Source organism: Physeter macrocephalus, unplaced genomic scaffold, assembly GCF_002837175.3.
Source record: "Physeter macrocephalus isolate SW-GA unplaced genomic scaffold, ASM283717v5 random_647, whole genome shotgun sequence".
Taxonomy (NCBI): Eukaryota; Metazoa; Chordata; class Mammalia; order Artiodactyla; family Physeteridae; genus Physeter; species Physeter macrocephalus.
Genome location: NW_021145879.1, coordinates 23,039 through 42,813, shown reverse-complemented (window position 1 = coordinate 42,813; position 19,775 = coordinate 23,039). Strand labels below are relative to the sequence as shown.

Below are 19,775 nucleotides of genomic sequence, written 5' to 3'. Positions count from 1 at the left end.
TTTTGCGGTACACGGGCCTCTCACTGTTGTGGCCTCTCCCGTTGCGGAGCACAGGCTCCGGACGCGCAGGCTCAGCGGCCATGGCTCACGGGCTCAGCCGCTCCTCGGCAAGTGGGATCTTCCCGGACCGGGGCACGAACCTGTGTCCCCTGCATCGGCAGGCAGACTCTCAACCACTGCGCCACCAGGGAAGCCCAACTCTAGGATTCTAGCACGACAGCAGCCCAGAGGAGAACCAGGGCTGAACTGGCTAAGCCTGACATACCTTCCAGGCCTCACTGAGCTGCTTCCCCAACCAAGCAGGGAGGAGAGCCTGTTTTCTTATCTTCATCCCCCAAAACGAAAGGATGAGCTCACCATTACCCATCACAAGGTCCCCCAATCAAACCAAAACGTCTGGTGTCTTGGCTTCGGACTGAAATTTTGTCAGATCACTGTAGACATTTGGTATAGACTGATTATCAAGCTGATCTGAAGATCCAGCTGGCAAGTACAGATGTCTGCGCTTAATAAAAATGGGGAGAAAGTTATGACTTCATAAATGCAATCTGTCTGGAAGACTAAAACTAGGGTTTGAGATAATAAAAAGGCCAGGCTGTGAAAAGTCTGGGGTGGCTGCTTCTAGCCCAGAATGCCAGCCCTAAAACTGTTATAAAACACACGGTCAGCTTCTTGGACTGAACCTGGCAAGGTCAGACTTAATCTGAAGTTACACTTAACTTCACCCCAGTAAGTGAGAGCAGCCCTGTAGAGGCATGTCCCCCTGAGCTGTTTCTTTCTGCATGGTGTGGTATATACTATGTACTTAAATATTCGTTGAATGAAAGAATAAATGAGTGACTGAATGGATAAGCATATGAACCTGTAACTGGGAAGGTGTGGTGGAAAATGTGGAACTCTAGAGTTTTATTCTTGTATTGAAGCTTACAGTTGCACCAAACTTTTGGCCCCAAATGAAAAAAACCACAAATTAAAAAAAAAAAAGCATTGGCAGTGGGAGGTAGCAACTTGTCCCCTGGGGACTGAAGCCAAGCAGAGGATGGCAGGCAAGTATGAGGGGTCCAAGCTGCAGAGGGGTAGCCTGGCCAAAGATGCCCAGAGAGCAGACTGCCCAAGCTCCCTGAGCAGGCAGCTAGAAGTCAACACACACGGACTTGTGGGGGGTGGAATCCAAGCCACCGGTCCCATGGGCAAATCTCTCACCCTGGTCAGATTCCATTTTGGAGAAACTGGGCTCATCTGACAAGACAGCATGGGTGAGGGAACACAGGTGCTAATGGTAAGAGGCTGAGGAACACTTACCACTGGCGTCAGGGCACAGAAGGAAAAGCTAGAGGCTGGAGTCAGCTGACTGGACACTAACGCCATTGCAATGACCAGCATCTCCTGCACCTGGCGCAAGGCTGTGCCATTTAAATACTCAGGGATGTAAAAGGACATTCAATTTCCAGTCCTCTCCTAGGTCAGGCCCCTACCTGTGTGGCCTCAGCCCAGGTCCCCACTACTTGGTGGCTATGACGCAGACTCCCCAGCCCTCTTTGGGAACAATGCTGAATCAGGCAAGGGAGAATTCTTTTTCTAGGAAGGGCAGGAAATGAAGAGAGGTCCACATGCTTCTCCCACCCTAGGAGCTAGGAAAAGTCCCTTGGTGCACTCCCCACTTTACAGATGGGCGGGTCATAGCATCCGAGAAGCTGTCATGGTGACGAAGTCCTCGAAGCTGAGCCGAACGTTGCCCTGCACAGCTGTGTCCTTCTCCCGGAAGGCCTCGGTCAGCACCTGCAGCTGGGTGCACACCTGGATGAAGCGATCTAGCTGCATGGCAGGACTGGCGGAGCGCGGGCAGTAGCGGGAGACCAGAAGCTGGGTGAACTGGGGGCTCAGATTGTAGCCCATCTGGGACAGAGCTGGAGAGGAGGGGCACACAGAGCAGACACAAAAACCTGCCGTGAGCACCACTATCAACCAGCTCCATGGAGTACAGCAGTTCAGGAACTTCGAGGGGACTGGCACCAAAGCAGAAACAGGACAGACGTCCCGAGGGGCTGTCCAAAACGGCAGGAGCACAGCAGGGGCTCTGGATGCTCCCCTGAGCTGGAAGGCCCCCATCTCTCTTTCTCAAAATCTCTGTTGTCTGTTCAATTAGCAGCCCGCAGGGTCCCAGAATGACACCAGTCTGTCCATGCTCATCTCTGACTCGTCTCTATTACAGACAGAAGCCTGAGCCCCCTCGGGTCACCCTGCCCCGAGCAGACACACATCCGAGGCGGCTCAGCATGAGGCTATGAGGGCCTGCTCTGGAGGCGAGATAGCCCCTCTGCAAGTTGCTTATTAACCCTTGCTAATCCTCTGTCTTATCATCTCTAAAACTGGGATAATACTTACCTCGTAGGTTCTAGTAAGGATTAAAGGAGGTGATCATGGAAAGGATTTGGTGTAGTGCCTGGCACATAATAAGCACTCAGGAAGTGTTATTTGCTAAAAGTAATAAAATCATCACCATCTCCCCAGGCGAGGCTGCTGGGCAGTTCCAAGGTCACAGCCTCCATGCTGCTCCTCCTGTCTCTCCACCTGGGATGCTTCCTTCTTCCTCTCGGTATAATCTACCAGCTCAGGCTAAAGTCTCAGCTCCCCTTTTGCTATGTGGCCCTTGGGCAAGTCACCTAGACTAAGCCTCAGTTTTCTCACCTGTAAAAGGGTAATAATAAGAGATCCTTCATCTAAGGGTGGGGAATAAGAAACAGTACCTATCCCATGGGGAGAAAGAATGATGTAATATATGAAAAAGCTTATTACAGTACCTGGCCCATAGCAAGCATTCAATAAATATTAGCTTTCCTGTGATAATATCACCCTTACAAATATCCATCACCGGACCATTACCTGACAACAGAGTAGGTGCTCAGAACAGGTCACCTCCTTTTCCTTCCACCAGGGAGCTCCCCCTCCCCCCACTCCCGCCCCCAGGCTCCTTAGTCTGATTGAAATCCATGGCCAGGGTGAGGGGCTGGGCTCTGTGGGGAGCCCTTTCTCCCTCTCAGGTGGCAAAGCTCCCTGTCCAGTTCTCATCCCCGCACTAACCAACCATCCTCTGGAGTCAGAATTGGAACCAGACCTGAAGCTGTGGCCTCAGGTCATCTTACCCAACTGCAACTTTTAGAGTGGTCTGGATCCCAAAGCTGGGAATGAAATTGCCTTCTAGTGGGGCTAGCAACAGAAGCCACCTTTCTGAGCCCCTCTACAGGCCTCTTTCCATTCTGCATCCTAGAAACTAGAGAGGAAAGAGCCACACGAGCCACATGTACCAGTCTCAAAGTGCCCTGGGCTGCTGAGTTTCCATCTCCAAGGCTCCCTGCCAGCTGGGCCTGTCTCACCTAGTGATGCCAGGAATCCCATCGCCAGAGAGTCCAGCCCTGATCGTTTCCCTGCCCTGGACTGGGCTCACGGCCCAGCCAGGTCACAGAAGGGGTGGGGAGAGGGCCTGTGCTGAGGGCAGCGTTTTGCAGTGCAGCTGGACACGTGGTAGCCAGAGGCTAGAGAGAACCCCTTGCTCTGTCTTAGGGAGTAAAGAGAAACATCCGGCTGTGCCTGTGCGCTGAGTCCCTGCCAGGCCCTCACCTTGCTGCAGCTCTGTGTAGCTAATGGAGCCCGAGCGGTCCCGGTCATACTGCTGGAAGAGGTTCTTCCACTGCTGGATGCACTTCCACAGGGCTGAGAAACCGTAGACATCAATGAGGCCTGACTTGGTCTTGTCAAACATGTCTTGCGGGGGGAGGGAAAGAAGGCTTCAAGACTAAGGGCCAAGGGTCCTCAGATACCACTGAGGCTCCCTTCTCCCCAGGCTGGAGTAGGACACTCCACAGAACCACAGGCCTGAGGCCCAGATGCCGGTACCCAAGATGCACCCTCATCAAGTACTATACCAACCTCCACCCCTGCCAGAACTGCATCTTCTTTGCAGGCTTGGCAGCTGACCCCCTCCCTGCCATCTCCCACCAGGACAGGGAGTCCCATTCTGCAGAATGAGAAACTGAGCTGGCCTATGATTCAGCAAGGTCTAGAACCTGAGAAAAGATCTAAGGAAAAGAGCTCTCTAAGGGATCTCACCTTGAACCCAGTTTCCTGTGAGAAATCCTCCCTGGCCAAAAGATTTCTCCTCAGAATGGCCTCCCACCCACCTACCGTCAGACAGGAGGTGGCTCTGCCCCAGCCGGAGCCATGAGGAAGGGCTAGGACTCACTTATCATCATGAGGCATGTCTCGTCGTTGAACGAGGACCAGTTGGAGTTAATGTTGCCCTGCACAGCTGTGTCCTTCTCCTGGAAGGCCTCGGTCAGCACCTGCAGCTGGGTGTACACCTGGATGAAGCGATCTAGCTGCATGGCAGGACTGGCGGAGCGCGGGCAGTAGCTGGAGACCAGGAGCTGGGTGAACTGGGGGCTCAGATTGTAGCCCATCTGGGACAGAGCTTGGTGCAGCTCTGTGTAGCTAATGGAGCCCGAGCCGTCCCGGTCATACTGCTGGAAGAGGTTCTTCCACTGCTGGATGAACTTCCACAGGGCTGAGAATCCGTAGACATCAATGCGGCCTGACTTGGTCTTGTCAAACATGTTTATCATCATGAGGCATGTCTCGTCGTTGAACGAGGACCAGTTGGAGTTGACCAGGGCCTGCTTCAGCTCCTTGGTGGAAATATAGCCACTGTGGTCGGAGTCCACTGACTGGAACCAGGAGTAAGCCTCAGGATCCACACTGGAAGCGGTGCCACCTGCAGGAAGGGGTGCCAACCAGGGGAGTCAGACGCAGGTCTCAAGACCAATCCGCAGAAATGCTGGGAAGGGACAGTCTCAGTGCCCCCCAGCTACAGGTTTTCCCTACCTCAAAAGTCTCACAAATCTGCCTACCCACTCCCTGTCTTCCATCAAGACAACATCCTTACTCTCATGGAAAAGGACCTTCCGTGTAAACTCACGAGTATTTGCGGTTGATTTCTACTCCACAAATCCTTCAGGTTTTTCCTACAGTGCTCCAGCCACTTCTCTATTTGATTTTAAGTTTCTAAGGAACGGGGACTTGTTCGGCCGATTAAGAATTCTCTGGGGACTTCCCTGGTGGCGCAGTGGTTGCGCGTCCGCCTGCCGATGCAGGGGAACCGGGTTCGCGTCTAGTACTTTGAATAACAGCATTCAAAATAAAAGCGTCTTTTAGAATCATCTTAAGAGTATATATCCACGGGTTCGCGCCCCGGTCTGGGAGGATCCCACATGCCGCGGAGCGGCTGGGCCCGTGAGCCACGGCCGCTGAGCCTGCGCGTCCGGAGCCTGTGCTCCGCAACGGGAGAGGCCACAACAGAGGGAGGCCCGCATACCACAAAAAAAAAAAAAAAAAAAGAATTCTCTGAAAAGGGGGATCATCTCTTCCCCAAAAATGTTTGCTGAGCACCTAACACGCACAGCCCAGAGACAAGCATTTTGAGAGTCAGGCAGCAGGGAGCTCTCTGGGGTGGGAACCAGGTCTGGTCCATCTCTGGCACCAGGAGAGCTGGCATATTCTATCAAGAGCTACCAGAATGTGGGTGGCCACAGAGCTCCATGTCTCTTCCCTCCCCATCACCTCCGATGCCTGTCCCCATCTCCAAACCTCCCTGCGGACATCTCTGACACCTCCTCACCCCACACATCCAAAGAGCTGCCCAAAGCTGCCAGTTCCATACACAGGTATCAACTCCTCCCTGTTCCTACTGCACCTGCCCTGATTCAGACACCTCTCACCTGACTGTGGAACAAACCCAAAATCCTAACCAAATCCTCATGACAGCGACTCTCCACCACTTAGCACTTGTTGCCGAGTAATCTTTGTAAAATTCCACTCTGTTCTCACCAATTTCCCCCCACCTCAACTCAAAACTCTTCAAAGGCTCCCCACTGTCTACAAAATAAAGTCCAGCGTCCCTAAAACAGCATTCCAGTTTCCCCACAATGTGCTCTACCCCCATCTACCTGTCACTCTATCCCCACTCTGTCCCCCTCCGCCTCTGTTCCAGCCTAGATGCAGTAAGTAAGACACTTGGTCCTACCCAGACCTTCACAGCTCCCTATGAAGCCTTTACTCACCTCACCAGGTTCTCTCTGTCTCATACCCTCTTCTCCCTCATCTCTTTGCATCCATTTCCCACCCACCCTTCAAAATCCAAATAAAATGCTGCTCCTTCTATAAAGACTTTCCTCTTCTTCCAACCCTGGACAGGCCTCCTTCCTCTCTCCTTTGTACTCTTCTCTATGGCCCTGATCACTCCACTGTGTACATGTTTTTTTCCTACTCTTTCCAGGTTACACTTGGAGCAACTTGTGGGCAAGATCCCAGCCTAACCCATCTCTGAATCCCCAGGGGCTAACATAGAGCTGGACACAGAAAGGGGAGGTGCTCAATTCATGCTAGAATTGGCCTCCTGGTTCAAGTCCCAGCTCTCCCATGTGCGGCCTTGGTTAAGTTATTGAAGTTCTCTGTGTTTCAGTTTTCTTACCTGTGAAATGATAAGCACAACAGCATCTACTTCATAAGGTTATTATAGATATAATTAATACATGAAAACCCTTAGATCAACACCTGGCACCATCCAAGCACTATATACCTGCTGATTATTAGTGTTGCTGTCGTGGTTCAAACGGCTTTGTGTGTCTGGGAGCTTTGTGTGTACGTCAGATGGAAAAAAGGATCATTCATTTAGAAAGACATGCAGGGTGGGCTGGGGGTGAGGGGAGAAGGTGGCAGATGAAAGCAGAGAAGCACAGAAGACTGTCTTGGGAAAAAGCCAGAGTTACACAGTATTGGTAAACCTGCTGAGTTGACTGAGGGCTCCTTCACGCAAGGCAGTATCAGAGACAGCACAGAAACCACTGCCCAGTCCCCAAAGTAAGGCCAGAAGGATAAACGTTTGCCTGACTGAGGGACTAGTCTGACCTCCTCGGATGGGAAATCCAGACAGGCCCCACCCTCTTTCCTAAAACAGCTGCTGTGCCATGGGGGAGAGGAGGTCACAGCCACAGGCAGGAGAGTCTCTGTAACATGTGGTCTGCGCAGTCAGCATAGAACAGCTCAGGCTCTGGAAGCAAAGAGAGCAAAGATCCTTACTAGCCTGTGTGGTCTAGAGGAATTGTTTCATTCTCTGAGTACTGATTCCCCCATTTCTAAAATGGACCTACTTCCCAGGGTTGCTGTGATGATTAAATGAGATAACAGCAAAATTAAGTTTTCACAAAGGGCCTGGAATGTGTGCAGTCACATTTTTGCGGAGGAAGGCCTATTTAAACTGGGTCTGAAAGGATGATTAAGAGTTACGATGGGGAAAAGAAAAAGCATGTGGCAAAGCCATAGAGTGTGTTCAGAGTACTCCAAGGGGTCTGGGGTTGATGGGAGAGAGGGTCTGGAAAGGCCCGTTGGGAGTCGAGTGCCCTTAGGATCTTCCCTGTGGGCAAAGAGGCACCTTTAAGGGTCAAACCTCTCTTGCAGAGCATGGTGTTCAACATTTAGACCCTGTATTCAGCGGGGTTAAGGTGGGGCCTCCAGGTGACTCCACTGCAGGGGATATACGGATCATACTTTAAGAAGCACTGCTCCAGGGACTTCCCTGGTGGTCCAGTGGCTAAGACTCCACGCTCCCAATGCAGGGGGCCTGGGTTTGATCCCTGGTCAGGGAACTAGATCCCGCAAGCATGTCACAACTGAAAGAAAAGATCCTGCACGCTGCGACGAAGATCCCCTGTGCCACGACTAAGACCCGGCGCAGCCAAATAAATAAATATTAAAAAAAAGAAAAAAGCAGCACTGCTCCAGGGGCTCACGGGTGGCACTGGAGAGGAGAGAGGAAGCTGCAGAGGGTGAGCAGTTAAGAGTCCGAAGCCCATTTCTCCTCTCCGCTGCAGCCCCATTATCTCTGGCCTCAGGCCCTGGAGGGATAAGCCTCACAGCCAGGGGTTTCTTTCCCTGCAGTGACCTCATATAGGCTCGGAAACAAAATTTTAAAAGGAGGAGGAAATCCACCAGGAAGCTTCTGAGCTGAAAGCAAACAGCCAGCAGCTCCGGCTCTGATAAGATAAATGCCACTGGCTCACAGTGTTTAGAACCCCCAAGGTCTGAGCCTCTCCCTCGGCCACCTGCTGGGTATGTATGCTAAGATGCTGCAGCTTCCCAGCAGTACCATTCCCTGGAGGCCCTTCAGGTGCACCAGAGTGGTTCCAGGCTGCCTCACTGCTGGTGTGGTCTCCTGGGAACAAGCATTGCAAAGAGGCTGACTGAATGAGCTTGGGAGGACACAGGGGTCTGGGATCTCACCTTCCCCAACCCCCTGTCTGAAATCATTCAGAAATCTTCACTGAGCTTGAAGCCCCACCTAGGATTCTCTGCCTCCACTGAGTTGCCAAGCCCCCTCCCCAGCCCCCATTTGTCCAGTACCTCAGCTTTACAGTCTCTGCTCTTTATCCTTCCCCTATCTCATCCCATCACTCTCCTGCCTGCCTCGGCATCTTTCAGTGGTACGGCCCTTGCCACAACTGCTATCACATTAAATGCCAAATACCTCGTTGCTGAGAATGCTCCAGAACGAGTCCTCTCACAGAACACTGTTTACTAAGCCCCTCCCATTTGCCATACCCTGTGCCCAGTGTTTACCTGCAACTTCTCATTTAATCTTTATTAACAATCTTGTGAGGTAGTGACATTTACACATTTTACAGATGTGGACACTGAGGCTTAAAGAGATTAAGTAATTTGGTCAGGTCGGTAAGTGATCTGATCTCAAAAGCCCAAGCTTTCAACAACTATGCTATCTTACCTTTCTACATATAGTAGTCAGTCTCTCTTACACAGAAATGGGGTTTCTCCCCACGGTAGACTGTAGTATTATCTCCAATCATTTGCTAATCCACTCCCTCCCCTGCTTCTCTGCAAGAGCATGGTACATCCTCTCCACTGCCTGGTGGCCTGCGCAGCCCCTCCGGGGAGAGGAGTATCCATCCCCATCCTATTGATGTCAGGCCTGACCAGAGGATGTGGTTTGGCCAATAAACATGAGTGGAAGAGATATAAAGTACTTCAAAGCAGAAGCTTTAGGAGGCATCGTGCATTCCTGCTAGCTCTCCTGCTCTTTCTGTCTGCCACAAAAACAGTATATCCCAAATAGGGGCTGCTCCTCCAGCCTGGATCCTGGAAAGAAAAGACACGTGGAGCAGAACCTCAGCAGCCAAGCCTGCAGCTGCCGACATGTAACCAAGAGTAAATAAGTGTGAGCAAGGAACAGAAATAAACACTTGCCATTGTAAGCCAGAGATTTAGGAGTTGTTACCACAGCAAAGCTAATTAACAGACTTCTCATTCTGCTAATGCAAGCTAAGCTAGAGACAAGATGCTAAGGTGCTGGAGACCAGGCTGCCTGCACATCCACAGGGAGGGCAAGGAAGGGCCCTGGATAACTCAGAACAAGGTCAGAGGCACCTGGAGTCCAAGATCCCCACTTACCTGGAGGAGGTGTTCCCTGTCCATAAGGCCCGGGATGCTGGGCACTTGACCAGGGCCTGCTTCAGCTCCTTGGTGGAGATATAGCCACTGTGATCGGAGTCCACTGGCTGGAACAAGGAGTAAGCCTCGGGATCCACACAGGGAGCGGTGCCACCTGGAGGAGGTGGTCCCTGTCCATAAGGCCCGGGATGCTGGGCACCATAGGAATTTGGAGGTGGTGGTCCATAGGGGCCCCCTGGCGCCGCGCCACCATATGGTCCTCCCGGAGTTCCAGAAGGGAGCCCCCCAGGGTTGGGGTGTGCATAGGGCCCTCCGCCAGCTGGTGGTCCGTAAGGCCCTCCAGGGGCAGGACCTCCTCCATATCCGCCACCAGGGGGGACCCCGCTAGCATACTGCCCTCCAGCATGGGGGAGTCCGGGGTAGTAGCTACCCGGAGGGGCTCCGGGTGCTTGTCCTCCAGCTCCTGGGCAGCCCTGCAAGAAGAGCAAGATATCAGTCAGAATGACAGGGCCAGAAACTAGCCACAGTATGGAACTTTACAGTTATAAGGCACCGCCACTGCCTTTCTTTCAACTGATCCTATGGGCTGAACTGGACTGGAATCATGACCCCATTGCTCAGATGGGGAACCTGAGGCTTCTGGAGGAGATACAACTTACCCAAGGTCACACTGCCACTGACCTGCAGAGGTAGGGCTGGTACCCTGCCCTCCTGGCTGCCCTTGCCTGCACACCAAGGGTCTCCACAAGGGCTGGGATCATGTCTGGTTTGCCACTTTATCCCTTTATCCCCAGCCCCCAGTGCAGAACAGATGCTCAATAAATATTGATTGTATGAATGAGCGGGCAAATTAATCAAATTCAATTCCAAATCCACACCCTGTGGTACCCCCATCTCTATCCGCAGAATTCACAGTGCAAATGTGATCTCCAGCCCATGCCCCTGACCCTCTACAGTCACAAATGATGTATCTATAGCACGGATTCATCCACAGCATGTCTTCCTTACCCTACTCTAGCTCATGATGCAAAACCATTTCCCCAGCCTCATTCATGGCTCTGTGAGACAGGTAGGCAAGACCCTATTCCTAAGGCAATATAGGCCCATGGTTAAGAGTGAAAAAGACCAGTTCAAGCTTGCGGTCTGCCACTTACTAACTGGTCTAATGACTTACCCTCTCTAAGCCTAAATATCCTTGGCTCTAAGAGTGCCTGCCTACCTCCAGGTTAGTATGTGAATGAAATGAGGCCGGTCACGTGAAGGGCTCTGACACAGGCCCTAGCACAAAGTAAGCACTCAATACACAGTAACTATTAATAGTAGGACTCTTCTATGGAGGAGGAAACTCAAGTCCAGAAAAATCACACAACAACCATGTGGAGGGGCTGGGGCCAGAATCCAGATCTCCTGGCTGCTAAGCCCAGGCCATGTAAACAGTAGAGCATACATGGGAGCACTCCTCCCTCTCTTGTCCCTGTCCCCACGCCACTAGCCAGGGATCCCTGAGGCTCAGAGTGTTGAGCTCCATCTCCCTAAATGGCCTAGTGGAGTACAGCCTCAACACATCTGCAGACAGGCTGAGCTCAAGGGCACAGAGAGCAACTGTGCCCGGCTCCGAGCATTGTGAGGATGGTACCATCTGGACACTTTTAGATCAACCTGTAAGGCACACCAGTGGCCTAGCCAGTACGAGCCTGGATTTTCTCTTTTAATTGCGTTTGATAGCTTCCAGGACAGTTACCCTCAAGGCTAAGGCCAAAGTCACACTTCATCTCAAGAGAGTCTGCTTGCTCGGGGAGGAGAGGCTTCTTGAGGGAGGGCAGGAAGCACGCCCTTCCACCTTCCCCACTCAGCATCGTGGACGCTCTTCTGCCCTGGAAGCTGCCACAGCTCGTAGCAAGACTCCTTCACAGATAATGAAGTCACAGGCAAATCTCAATTCAAAACTCTGCTCTCATCAGCTGAGCTCATGACCATGGGTCAGTGGCTTAATCTCTCTAAGCCTGTTTCCTCACAAGTAAAATATAATAATCCCTTCCTCACTGAATTGTTCTGCAGATTACAAGAAATGTATACAGCAGAATTCTGTTAGTTAAATTTTTAGCTAAAGAACCCCATCCCCCCCCCTTTTTTTTTTTGGCCACGCGGCTTGCAGGATGTTAGTTTCCCAATCAGGGACTGAACCTGGGCTATGGCAGTGAAAGCGCCAAATCCTAACCACTGGACCACCAGGGAATTCCCTTTTGATGAATAAAAATATTTTAAAACTGGCAAGAGAAAGTTGCTCTGGTTGGAGGTGGGGGTCCCAGAGCCCTGACCACGTAGGCCCCTCCCTTGCTAGGCTGTGAGTGAGCCCTGCAGAACCCCCCCAGTGATTCAAAAGGCAGTTTGAAAACCATCAATACAAGAAACAGTTCTTACAACAGCATCCGGCATAAATCATAGCTCTACTGTTATATTAATTATTATTATTACTATCAGCAAAGCCCTGGACCAGGTAAACTCTTGGGGCAGCGGGTGTGTATAAAGGAGAGTGAAATGTTCCAAGGAGCTCAGTTAATAGGAGAGGCACTGAAACACACTCTGCAACATTTAACAAAACAGCATAAGGAAACAGGTATTTAAAATGGACACATAAGCCATGTGCCATGGGACCACAAAGGAGAGTGAAATCGGGGAGGGTTTCCAGGAGAAAGCAGCATTTGGATTAGTACTTAAAGAATAATAAAGATTCCCAAGGGAGCTGGAGAGGTATGATGGGAGAGGTGCCCAGAAGACCTCTTCAACCTAACCCCTTCAGTTTACAGATGGGAAACTAAGGCCAGGTTGAGGGGAAGAGACTGGCTTAAGAAACGCTGTGAGCTGAAGGCAGAGGCAGATCACTCCCCGTCCACACCCCAGTCCACTGACTCCCACCACCTCCTGCCACGGTGCTCTTTCCTTAAGCAATAGGGCACAGGATTCCAGTGTAGGCTAGAAAAGGGGATGGGGACTCTGCAGAGTCTGGGCACACCCGAAGAACAGGCTGGACACCAAGCCAGGAAGTTGCTGCTCTGCAAGAAGTCGTGTGAGCAAAGCCATCAACTGTTCCTGGCTTAGGACACCTGAGGCACAGCCCTTCCCCCAGGAAACGACCCCGCGACAACCAAGCTAGTGCTGCCGGCCGGCCTTCTGACCTTGGTCCTATCACAATCCAGGGGTCTGGTGCAGCCTGGCCACAACTAAACCCTTTCCGTTCTGCCCTGCATTAAAGCCCTTACATGTACAGTTTACAAAGCACTTTCACATACACACAAATGCTACTGGCAAAATTCTGCCAACAATCCTCTAACAGAAAAAAGGAAGGTATTAGTAGGCCTATTTTCAGATGAAGAAACTGAGGTGCACAACTGTTAAAAGACTTCATTCATTCAGCAAGCATTTACAGAGCAACAATGTTGTGTTAGGCTCTGTGCTAGGCCGGGGGGCACGAAACTAAACAGGGCCTGGCCTTGAGGAGCCCCAGATAATTATGATACAATCTGATCAGTGTCATCAGAAAAATCTACTTAAATGCTATTAAGAAGGCACGGGCAGAGGAATTGGTTCTGTTTGTCAAATGATAAATAAGCAATCAAATGAACACATGTAGGCAGTGGGTCAAGGAAGGCTTCCTGGAAGAGGCAGAAGTAATACTGGAACTGGCACTGAAGGATGCACAGGCATTCTCCAAAAGGAAGACAGCAAAGGACATTCCAGACGGAAGAAGAAAGACAAACGCACAGACCTATGAGCGAGCATGGAGTAGTCAGGGAGTGGGCTAAAAAGCAGGGGGCAGGGGCAAGAACGCAGAGTGAACTCAGAAAGGCAAGCTCTTTACATGCTCCTTGTCTTATCACCTGTCCTGCTGCATTTCAGTTAGCTGGTGCATCTTAGAGCAGTTTCTCTCTGTCACACAACAGTGAGCTCCCCAGGGGCAGACAGTGGGCCTCATTCATCACGGTAGCCCAGGGTCCAGCACAGAGCCTGGCACCGGCAAGCTGCCATAAAAATGTGAACAAATGAATACCACTCAAAAGATTTGGAGCTTTATGCCAGAGGAAACAGAGCGCTACAGAAGGGTTTCCAACAGGGAAGAAACGTGATCGGGCCTTGTTTAGAGAACTAAGCAGCGTCGGGTGTGAAGGATGAACTAGCGGGGGAGGTGGCAGCCCAGGTGCTGGACAGGCAGGGCTTGAACCAGACAGCAGACTCAGAGAGAACGGGATGGATTCTGAGGCTATTTCAGAGATAGACTAGACATGACTTGGCAACTAATTCGGTTAGAGAAGCGATGGAGGGGGCAGTGAGGAAAGGGAAGTGTTTAGAATGACTCAGGTTTCTAGCTTGCACCAGAGGATGAAGAAAGTAAAACCACAAGAATCCAGGCTGGGAAAGAGGGTTCCCAGGGCCACTGAGTTGTTAGTAAACGTCTGAACCAGAAATGAAAACCAGAGTCCCTGATTCCATGTTCTTTTATACTACTCCATGCCATTTGCCAACCCTTTGAAGAGTTTTTCCAAGAGTATTTCATGCTGATAAACACAAGACTGTCAAAAAAAAAAAAAAAAAAAAAAAAAAGACAGGAAGAGTTCAGCAACCATGGTTTCCAAAACATTACAGAAAACTAACCCTAGGTCTTTACTGATTGCAAATAAACTACATTTGATAAATTTGGGTGGGGGGAAGGGGATATTAACATTTTATTAAGGCTCTCACTGATCCTCAGTCCTATGAGGTAAGTGCTATGATCCTAAACACAAGACTGTCAAAAAAAAAAAAAAAAAAAAAAAAAAAGACAGGAAGAGTTCAGCAACCATGGTTTCCAAAACATTACAGAAAACTAACCCTAGGTCTTTACTGATTGCAAATAAACTACATTTGATAAATTTGGGTGGGGGGAAGGGGATATTAACATTTTATTAAGGCTCTCACTGATCCTCAGTCCTATGAGGTAAGTGCTATGATCCCCATTTTACAGATGAGAAAATTAAGGTACAGAGTTTAATCATGTGCCTGTGATGACGCAGCTAGAACTGGTAAGCTTCAAAACAGGGCCTGCATGACTCCACCACTCTACCCTCTTCTGGGTGTTCACAATAAATGAGTGAGTGTCTACCACGTGCCAGTGCCAGAGACTGTCCTAAATATATGTGTCAGATATGATGGATTTCTACAGTGGAAGGGGTTGAAGGGGAAAGGGTTGGATTAGGTAATCTTTCAGAGGCTTCAAGCCCAGAAATCAGGGAGACTCAGAAGAATCTTATTCTGTTTTCACCCCTGCACCTAGACCCAATTCGAGAGCCACAGTATTGTAAGAGACCCCAAAGACCTCCCAGGCCAACCTCTCAGTCGATGATGGAATCTCTGCAGCACCATCTGGAATCTCTGTTTACATTCCTGCAAGTGGTGGGGAGTTCACCCCCTCCCAAATAACCCACTCAGCAAGTCCTACATTTTCTTTTGGCTCTGAGGGCTCATTCTTCTACCCCAAGACCCTTGTGAAGCCCAGAGGTGTCAAAGTTTGGTCCATGCTGAGTGCTGAGGGGAAACACAAGCCTGTGTTTCAAACACAAGGCTGTGTTCCAAACACAAGCCTGTGCTCTGGAGCTACCCCCCAGCCCGCTGGAGGAGGTTAGAGCCCATTCTAAGGGGTTAAACAATCACAAGACTACAGAAGGAGTGGTTTGGGCATTCAGCAGCAGAACCTCCTAAAATATTTAAAGGCCAGAAATCTGCAGCCAATAAACAGCGAGCCAAGAACTGTCCCAAGACTTCAATTACCACCTCTGTGCTGACACTCCAAAATCTTTCTCTCCAGCTTCATCTCTCATGAGCTGCAGACCTCAAATCCAACAACCTCCTGGACCTTCCGTCCAAATCTATTCCTCCCTCTGTGTTCCCACTGCAGTGAAGGGAAACCCTAATGCCCTCCTGGACACCTCCTCTTCCCTTTCCTCCGTCACCTCAATTTGGCACCAAGTTTTCTCACTTCTACCTCCCAGTGCCATGTTCACCAGGTCACTGTTCTCTCACCTAGATTACTTCAACAGCTTTGAAACCGGTCTCCCTGCCTTGTCTCTCCTGCTTCAACCCCCCCTGACAGTGCCGCACGGTCACAGCTCAAAGCACGAATGGGAGAAAACTCTTCAGGAGCTCCCCGACAACTCTCAGGATGAAGTCCACACTCCTCAAAAAGGCACATAATGCCCTTTAGGATCCGGTCCTTGCTTGCCTTTCTGGTCTCATTTGTTACCCTTTCCCCCGTTCCTCTTCACTACAACTACACTGATCTCCTTAAATTCTTCCAAAATACTGGGCTCTCTTACTTGCTTCCTGGCCTTTGTGAATACTATTCCCTCCACTGGAATACCATGCCTTTCTTCACCCAGCTAACTCCTACTGGAGATTCGGTTTTTGGCTTAAATGTCACCTCCTTTAAGAAGACTTCCTTCCCTCAAGACTAAGTTAGGTGTCCCTCCTGTGCTAGCCTGACACTTACTCCCATTTAATACTCATCGCACAGATTCTACAATTTACGTGTCTGTATCACTCTTCCCCTTGGAGTATTTACTATATGCCAGAACACCATATCAAGCACTTTATGTGGATTATCTCATTTAATCTTGGCAGTAACCCTTGAGGTAGGTACTCTTATGACCCCATTTTTAAAAAGGGGGAAACCGAGCCTCAGACTTCTTCAAGAAGTCTTTCTGCAAGGAAATGGCAGAGCAAGGACTTGAAGCCAAATCTCTCTGGCCTCAGAAAACAAGCTCTTAAGCACTGAACTCCATCAGGCTGGCTCCCCCACAGGACCAAAGGATACTTGAATTTTACTCCTCCAACACCCAGTCCATGCTTGAGGACCCTGGGGCAGGACGCAGCAGAAAATTACAGGAGTTTTGACTCCTAACAAGAGGCTGGAATCCTCCAGGGCTATGTACTGGGTGGAGGGGAGGCAGCACTGACTAAGCCTTTGGATGCTTTCAGACAACCCACTTCCTTTCTTGGAACACTGTGGACCAGGAGCTGGATAGGAGGAACAAAGAAGGTATGATGGGAGAAAAGCATTTCTTCCTCTACTCGAGACACATTCCTCTCTGTGCTCCTTTTCAATATTTCACTGAGCATAAGCCCAGGCAGCACGGCTTGATAACAGTGACCTCAGCAGCAAGAGCTATGCCACCACGCTCTGGCACACACTAGGTATCAGCAATGCACCAAGCTCCCTACAGGCTTTATCATATTTCATCCTCTTTTCAGCCCTATGAAGTACTATTCCTCCCTCTTTACAAGTGAAGAAACCGAGGCTCAGAGCCCTTAGATGATTTGTCCAAGGGTGTATAACTATTAAATAGTAGAATTAGGATTCTACTATTAGCCCAGTTCTGTCTAACCTGGAAGTTCAGGCTCTTAATTTCTATGTCACCGCTTCTAGGATGCATACAAATTGTCTCGAAAAGCTTATTAAAAGGTAGATGCTTGGGGCTTCCCTGGTGGCGCAGTGGTTGAGAGTCCGCCTGCCGACGCAGGGGACACAGGTTCGTGTCCCGGTCTGGGAAGATCCCACATGCCGCGGAGCAGCTAGGCCCATGAGCCATGGCCGCTGAGCCTGCGCGTCTGGAGCCTGTGCTCCGCAACGGGAGAGGCCACAACAGTGAGAGGCCCGCGTACCGAAAAAAAAAAAAAAATGTAGATGCTTGGGCCTTTCCTGGGTACAGAACAGGTCTGAGGTGGAACCCCAAAATGTGCTTTTTTAACAAGCTCCTAGGTGATTCTGATGTAGACCATCCACTGAGAAACAATGTACTATGGCCATGTTTTCCCAAACTGTGTTCCTCAAGAATACGTGTCACCAACATATGACCAGACTTATGTCATATGAGTGGGGTGGGGGGGTTCCATAGTTAAGTAAGTTTACGAAACACTTCGTATTCTATCCCTCTCTGGCAAATTTTTCCTCTCTGGCAAATTTACAATGTCTATTAACAAATTAAGAATTCCGAGATGGCCTGTGGTTAACAGGTTAACAAAACCCATTAAGCTGTATTTAACAGCGTATTTCACAAACTTATTTAGCCACAGAATACTCCATTATTAGCAATACTTATTAACATTTCACAAGCCTCAGCAAATGCAACTGAGCTTAGGAAACACTGCTAGGTTATACTTCCTCCTAAACCCAGCCCAGGCTGGCCTCTCTCCTTCCTACCTCTGCTAAGTATGCAATGATAGAAACTCTAAGTTCTAGGACGGGAACTCCCTCACTTGCTATGTGTGACCTTGGGCAAGCCACTTAACCTCTTTGGGCTCATTCCTCAGCTATAAATTGGGGGAATAATCCCTGCTAGCCTGCTTACAGAGCCTTCATGATTGAGATAACGGATGTCCAAATACTGTGTGCAAAAACTGTACAGGGCTGCATTCCCTACGAGGGCTCCTGCCACATCTTCTGATATGTGATTACACTCAGCCCAGCGCTTAGCAATATCCCAGGTGACCTTGTTTTCCAATTTTTCCTGCATGGGTTTTATCTCCTAAATTAGTGTGATCTTAGGCAACTCAGGAGCCCTCTCAGAGCTAAAATGAAGGGATTCTTCTGAGGGCCCTTCCAGCACTGGCCTTCAAGGAATCTAGTAAAAATCAAAATACTAAAAGGTAACACCTGGCACACTCTTCATAGTACCAAATGCTTTACAAGCATCACTTCATTACTCTTCATAACAGCTCTATGAAGTAGATCCTATTATTTGGCCCTATTTTACAGAGGAGGAAACTTCAGCTCAGAAAGGGCTCAAAGGCTCAAAACTATTTAAGTGATGAAGCCAAGGTGTGAACCTTCCTCTGACTCCAGACTGCACTTCACTACTCTAACGCTCTTGTTATCCAACAACGGATTCTGGCCACAGAATCGCCTTGCTGTGGTGTTCGTGCCTGGATCAGGATGGGCTGGCAAGTGGGGAAGAGGCATCTGCTGACAGCTCCGGGTTCTGCTGCCTAACTGCCTGGTGACTTCAAATAAATTCCATGTCTCCTTGGGTTTCACTTTTTCTATGTGTGAAATGGAAGTGCTGGACTCAGTCAGTAGTCGAACAAGCTCGTTTGTGCAGCCTGCCAAAACCACAGGTTCTCCGGATTATTCAGATGCAGTACATCAAGGGTGTATTTTTAACAACTCCCCAAAAGATACCGACAGAACCAGTGCTCTAAACATTCTGTTGGCGTTGATGACCCCGCCTGGGGCCCCAGCGGGATCCTGGGAAGACATGGGGCCCAGGCCAAGCCCAGCCTGACTCTGTGGGGTCCAAGAACCCCTAATCTTCCCGTGCACGACGTCAAAGGGGGCGCGACACGACCTCCCAGACGTGCAGTCCTGCGTGACGTGAGCCAGGCGCGACCGACCATCCCTTGTCCCTTCTCTCCTGCGCGAAACCTCGTTGAAGCCAACCTCAGCGTGGGAAAGGCACGGAGGAGGCGGGGAGAAAGAGAAGCAGGGGATCCCGGGCATGCACTTGGCGAGGCACCCACTTGGATTCGCCCGCCCCTCACACACTCACCTGCCCGTAGGGGTAGCTGGCCATGGCGACTCTGACGTCTCACGTCGCCGTGGGGCGGGACTTTCCGTCTCAAACCCGCCTCCTCCTGGGCGTGGGGGCGGGCCCTATTCTGACTGGATGTCCGCAACTATCAATCCTAGGCGCATGGGTCGACGGAAGTGACGCTATAGGGCGGCGATCTGGTGCCTCCCAGAGACGCCAGAGAAGCTAAGGATCCGGAGACGTTCCCAGAAATCTTCTTCTCTGTACTGGCGCACCTGTTCCTCTCTTTCCTGCCCTAGAGTAGGCTCCAGGGCTGGTCGGGCCCGGGTATTTAGGGCGAAGCTTGGGTGGGGTGTTGCAGCGGTGGCCATGTTCTAACCTGGCAAATGGGACGCATGATAGTGGCGTAGTTGCTGTCGTCACTCCAAGTTTCCAGCAGAGGAAGGGCCAGGCGGTTACCGTGACAACGGGGAACAGACGGAGGCCTCCGGGGCAGGCTAGAGGCAAGGGCGAGAAGTTACTGCGTTTTAATATCCAGGCACCACGTGTCAGTTAGTAGCTTTGGAGTGGGATCTATGGTGTTTGGACAGGAAAATTCCAAACCGTCAGAATGGGAGGGAAATTAGATCTAGCGCCCCTTCTTTCATAAGTGGGGAAACTGAGGTCCAGAGAAGCAGTGACTTGCCCTAGTTCACTATGTGTTAG

General features: G+C 50.4%; 1 protein-coding gene across 1 annotated transcript; it reads right to left on the bottom strand.

Moving 5' to 3' along the window:
• Nucleotides 1-1,555: 1,555 nt before the first annotated feature.
• Nucleotides 1,556-19,112, bottom strand: PEF1 (penta-EF-hand domain containing 1). Its single transcript, XM_055083134.1, has 4 exons — nucleotides 19,089-19,112; nucleotides 9,668-9,986; nucleotides 4,359-4,768; nucleotides 1,556-1,797 (listed from the first exon to the last, which is right to left on the bottom strand). The coding sequence occupies exons 1-4, from the start codon at nucleotides 19,110-19,112 to the stop codon at nucleotides 1,678-1,680; spliced, it is 873 nt and encodes a 290-aa protein (XP_054939109.1). The 3' UTR covers nucleotides 1,556-1,677.
• Between the last annotated feature and the right edge of the window lie 663 nt (nucleotides 19,113-19,775).

What these genes read in the sequence shown, in the direction of transcription:
- PEF1 (XM_055083134.1), bottom strand. Translation starts at nt 19,112, where the DNA reads ATGGCCAGCTACCCCTACGGGCAG. An exon ending in CCAGCTACCCCTACGGGCAG is followed by an intron (nt 9,987 to 19,088) that starts GTGAGTGTGTGA and finishes CTCTTCTTGCAG; the next exon opens with GGCTGCCCAGGAGCTGGAGG. An exon ending in AGCTAGATCGCTTCATCCAG is followed by an intron (nt 1,798 to 4,358) that starts GTGTACACCCAG and finishes CGCTTCATCCAG; the next exon opens with GTGTGCACCCAGCTGCAGGT.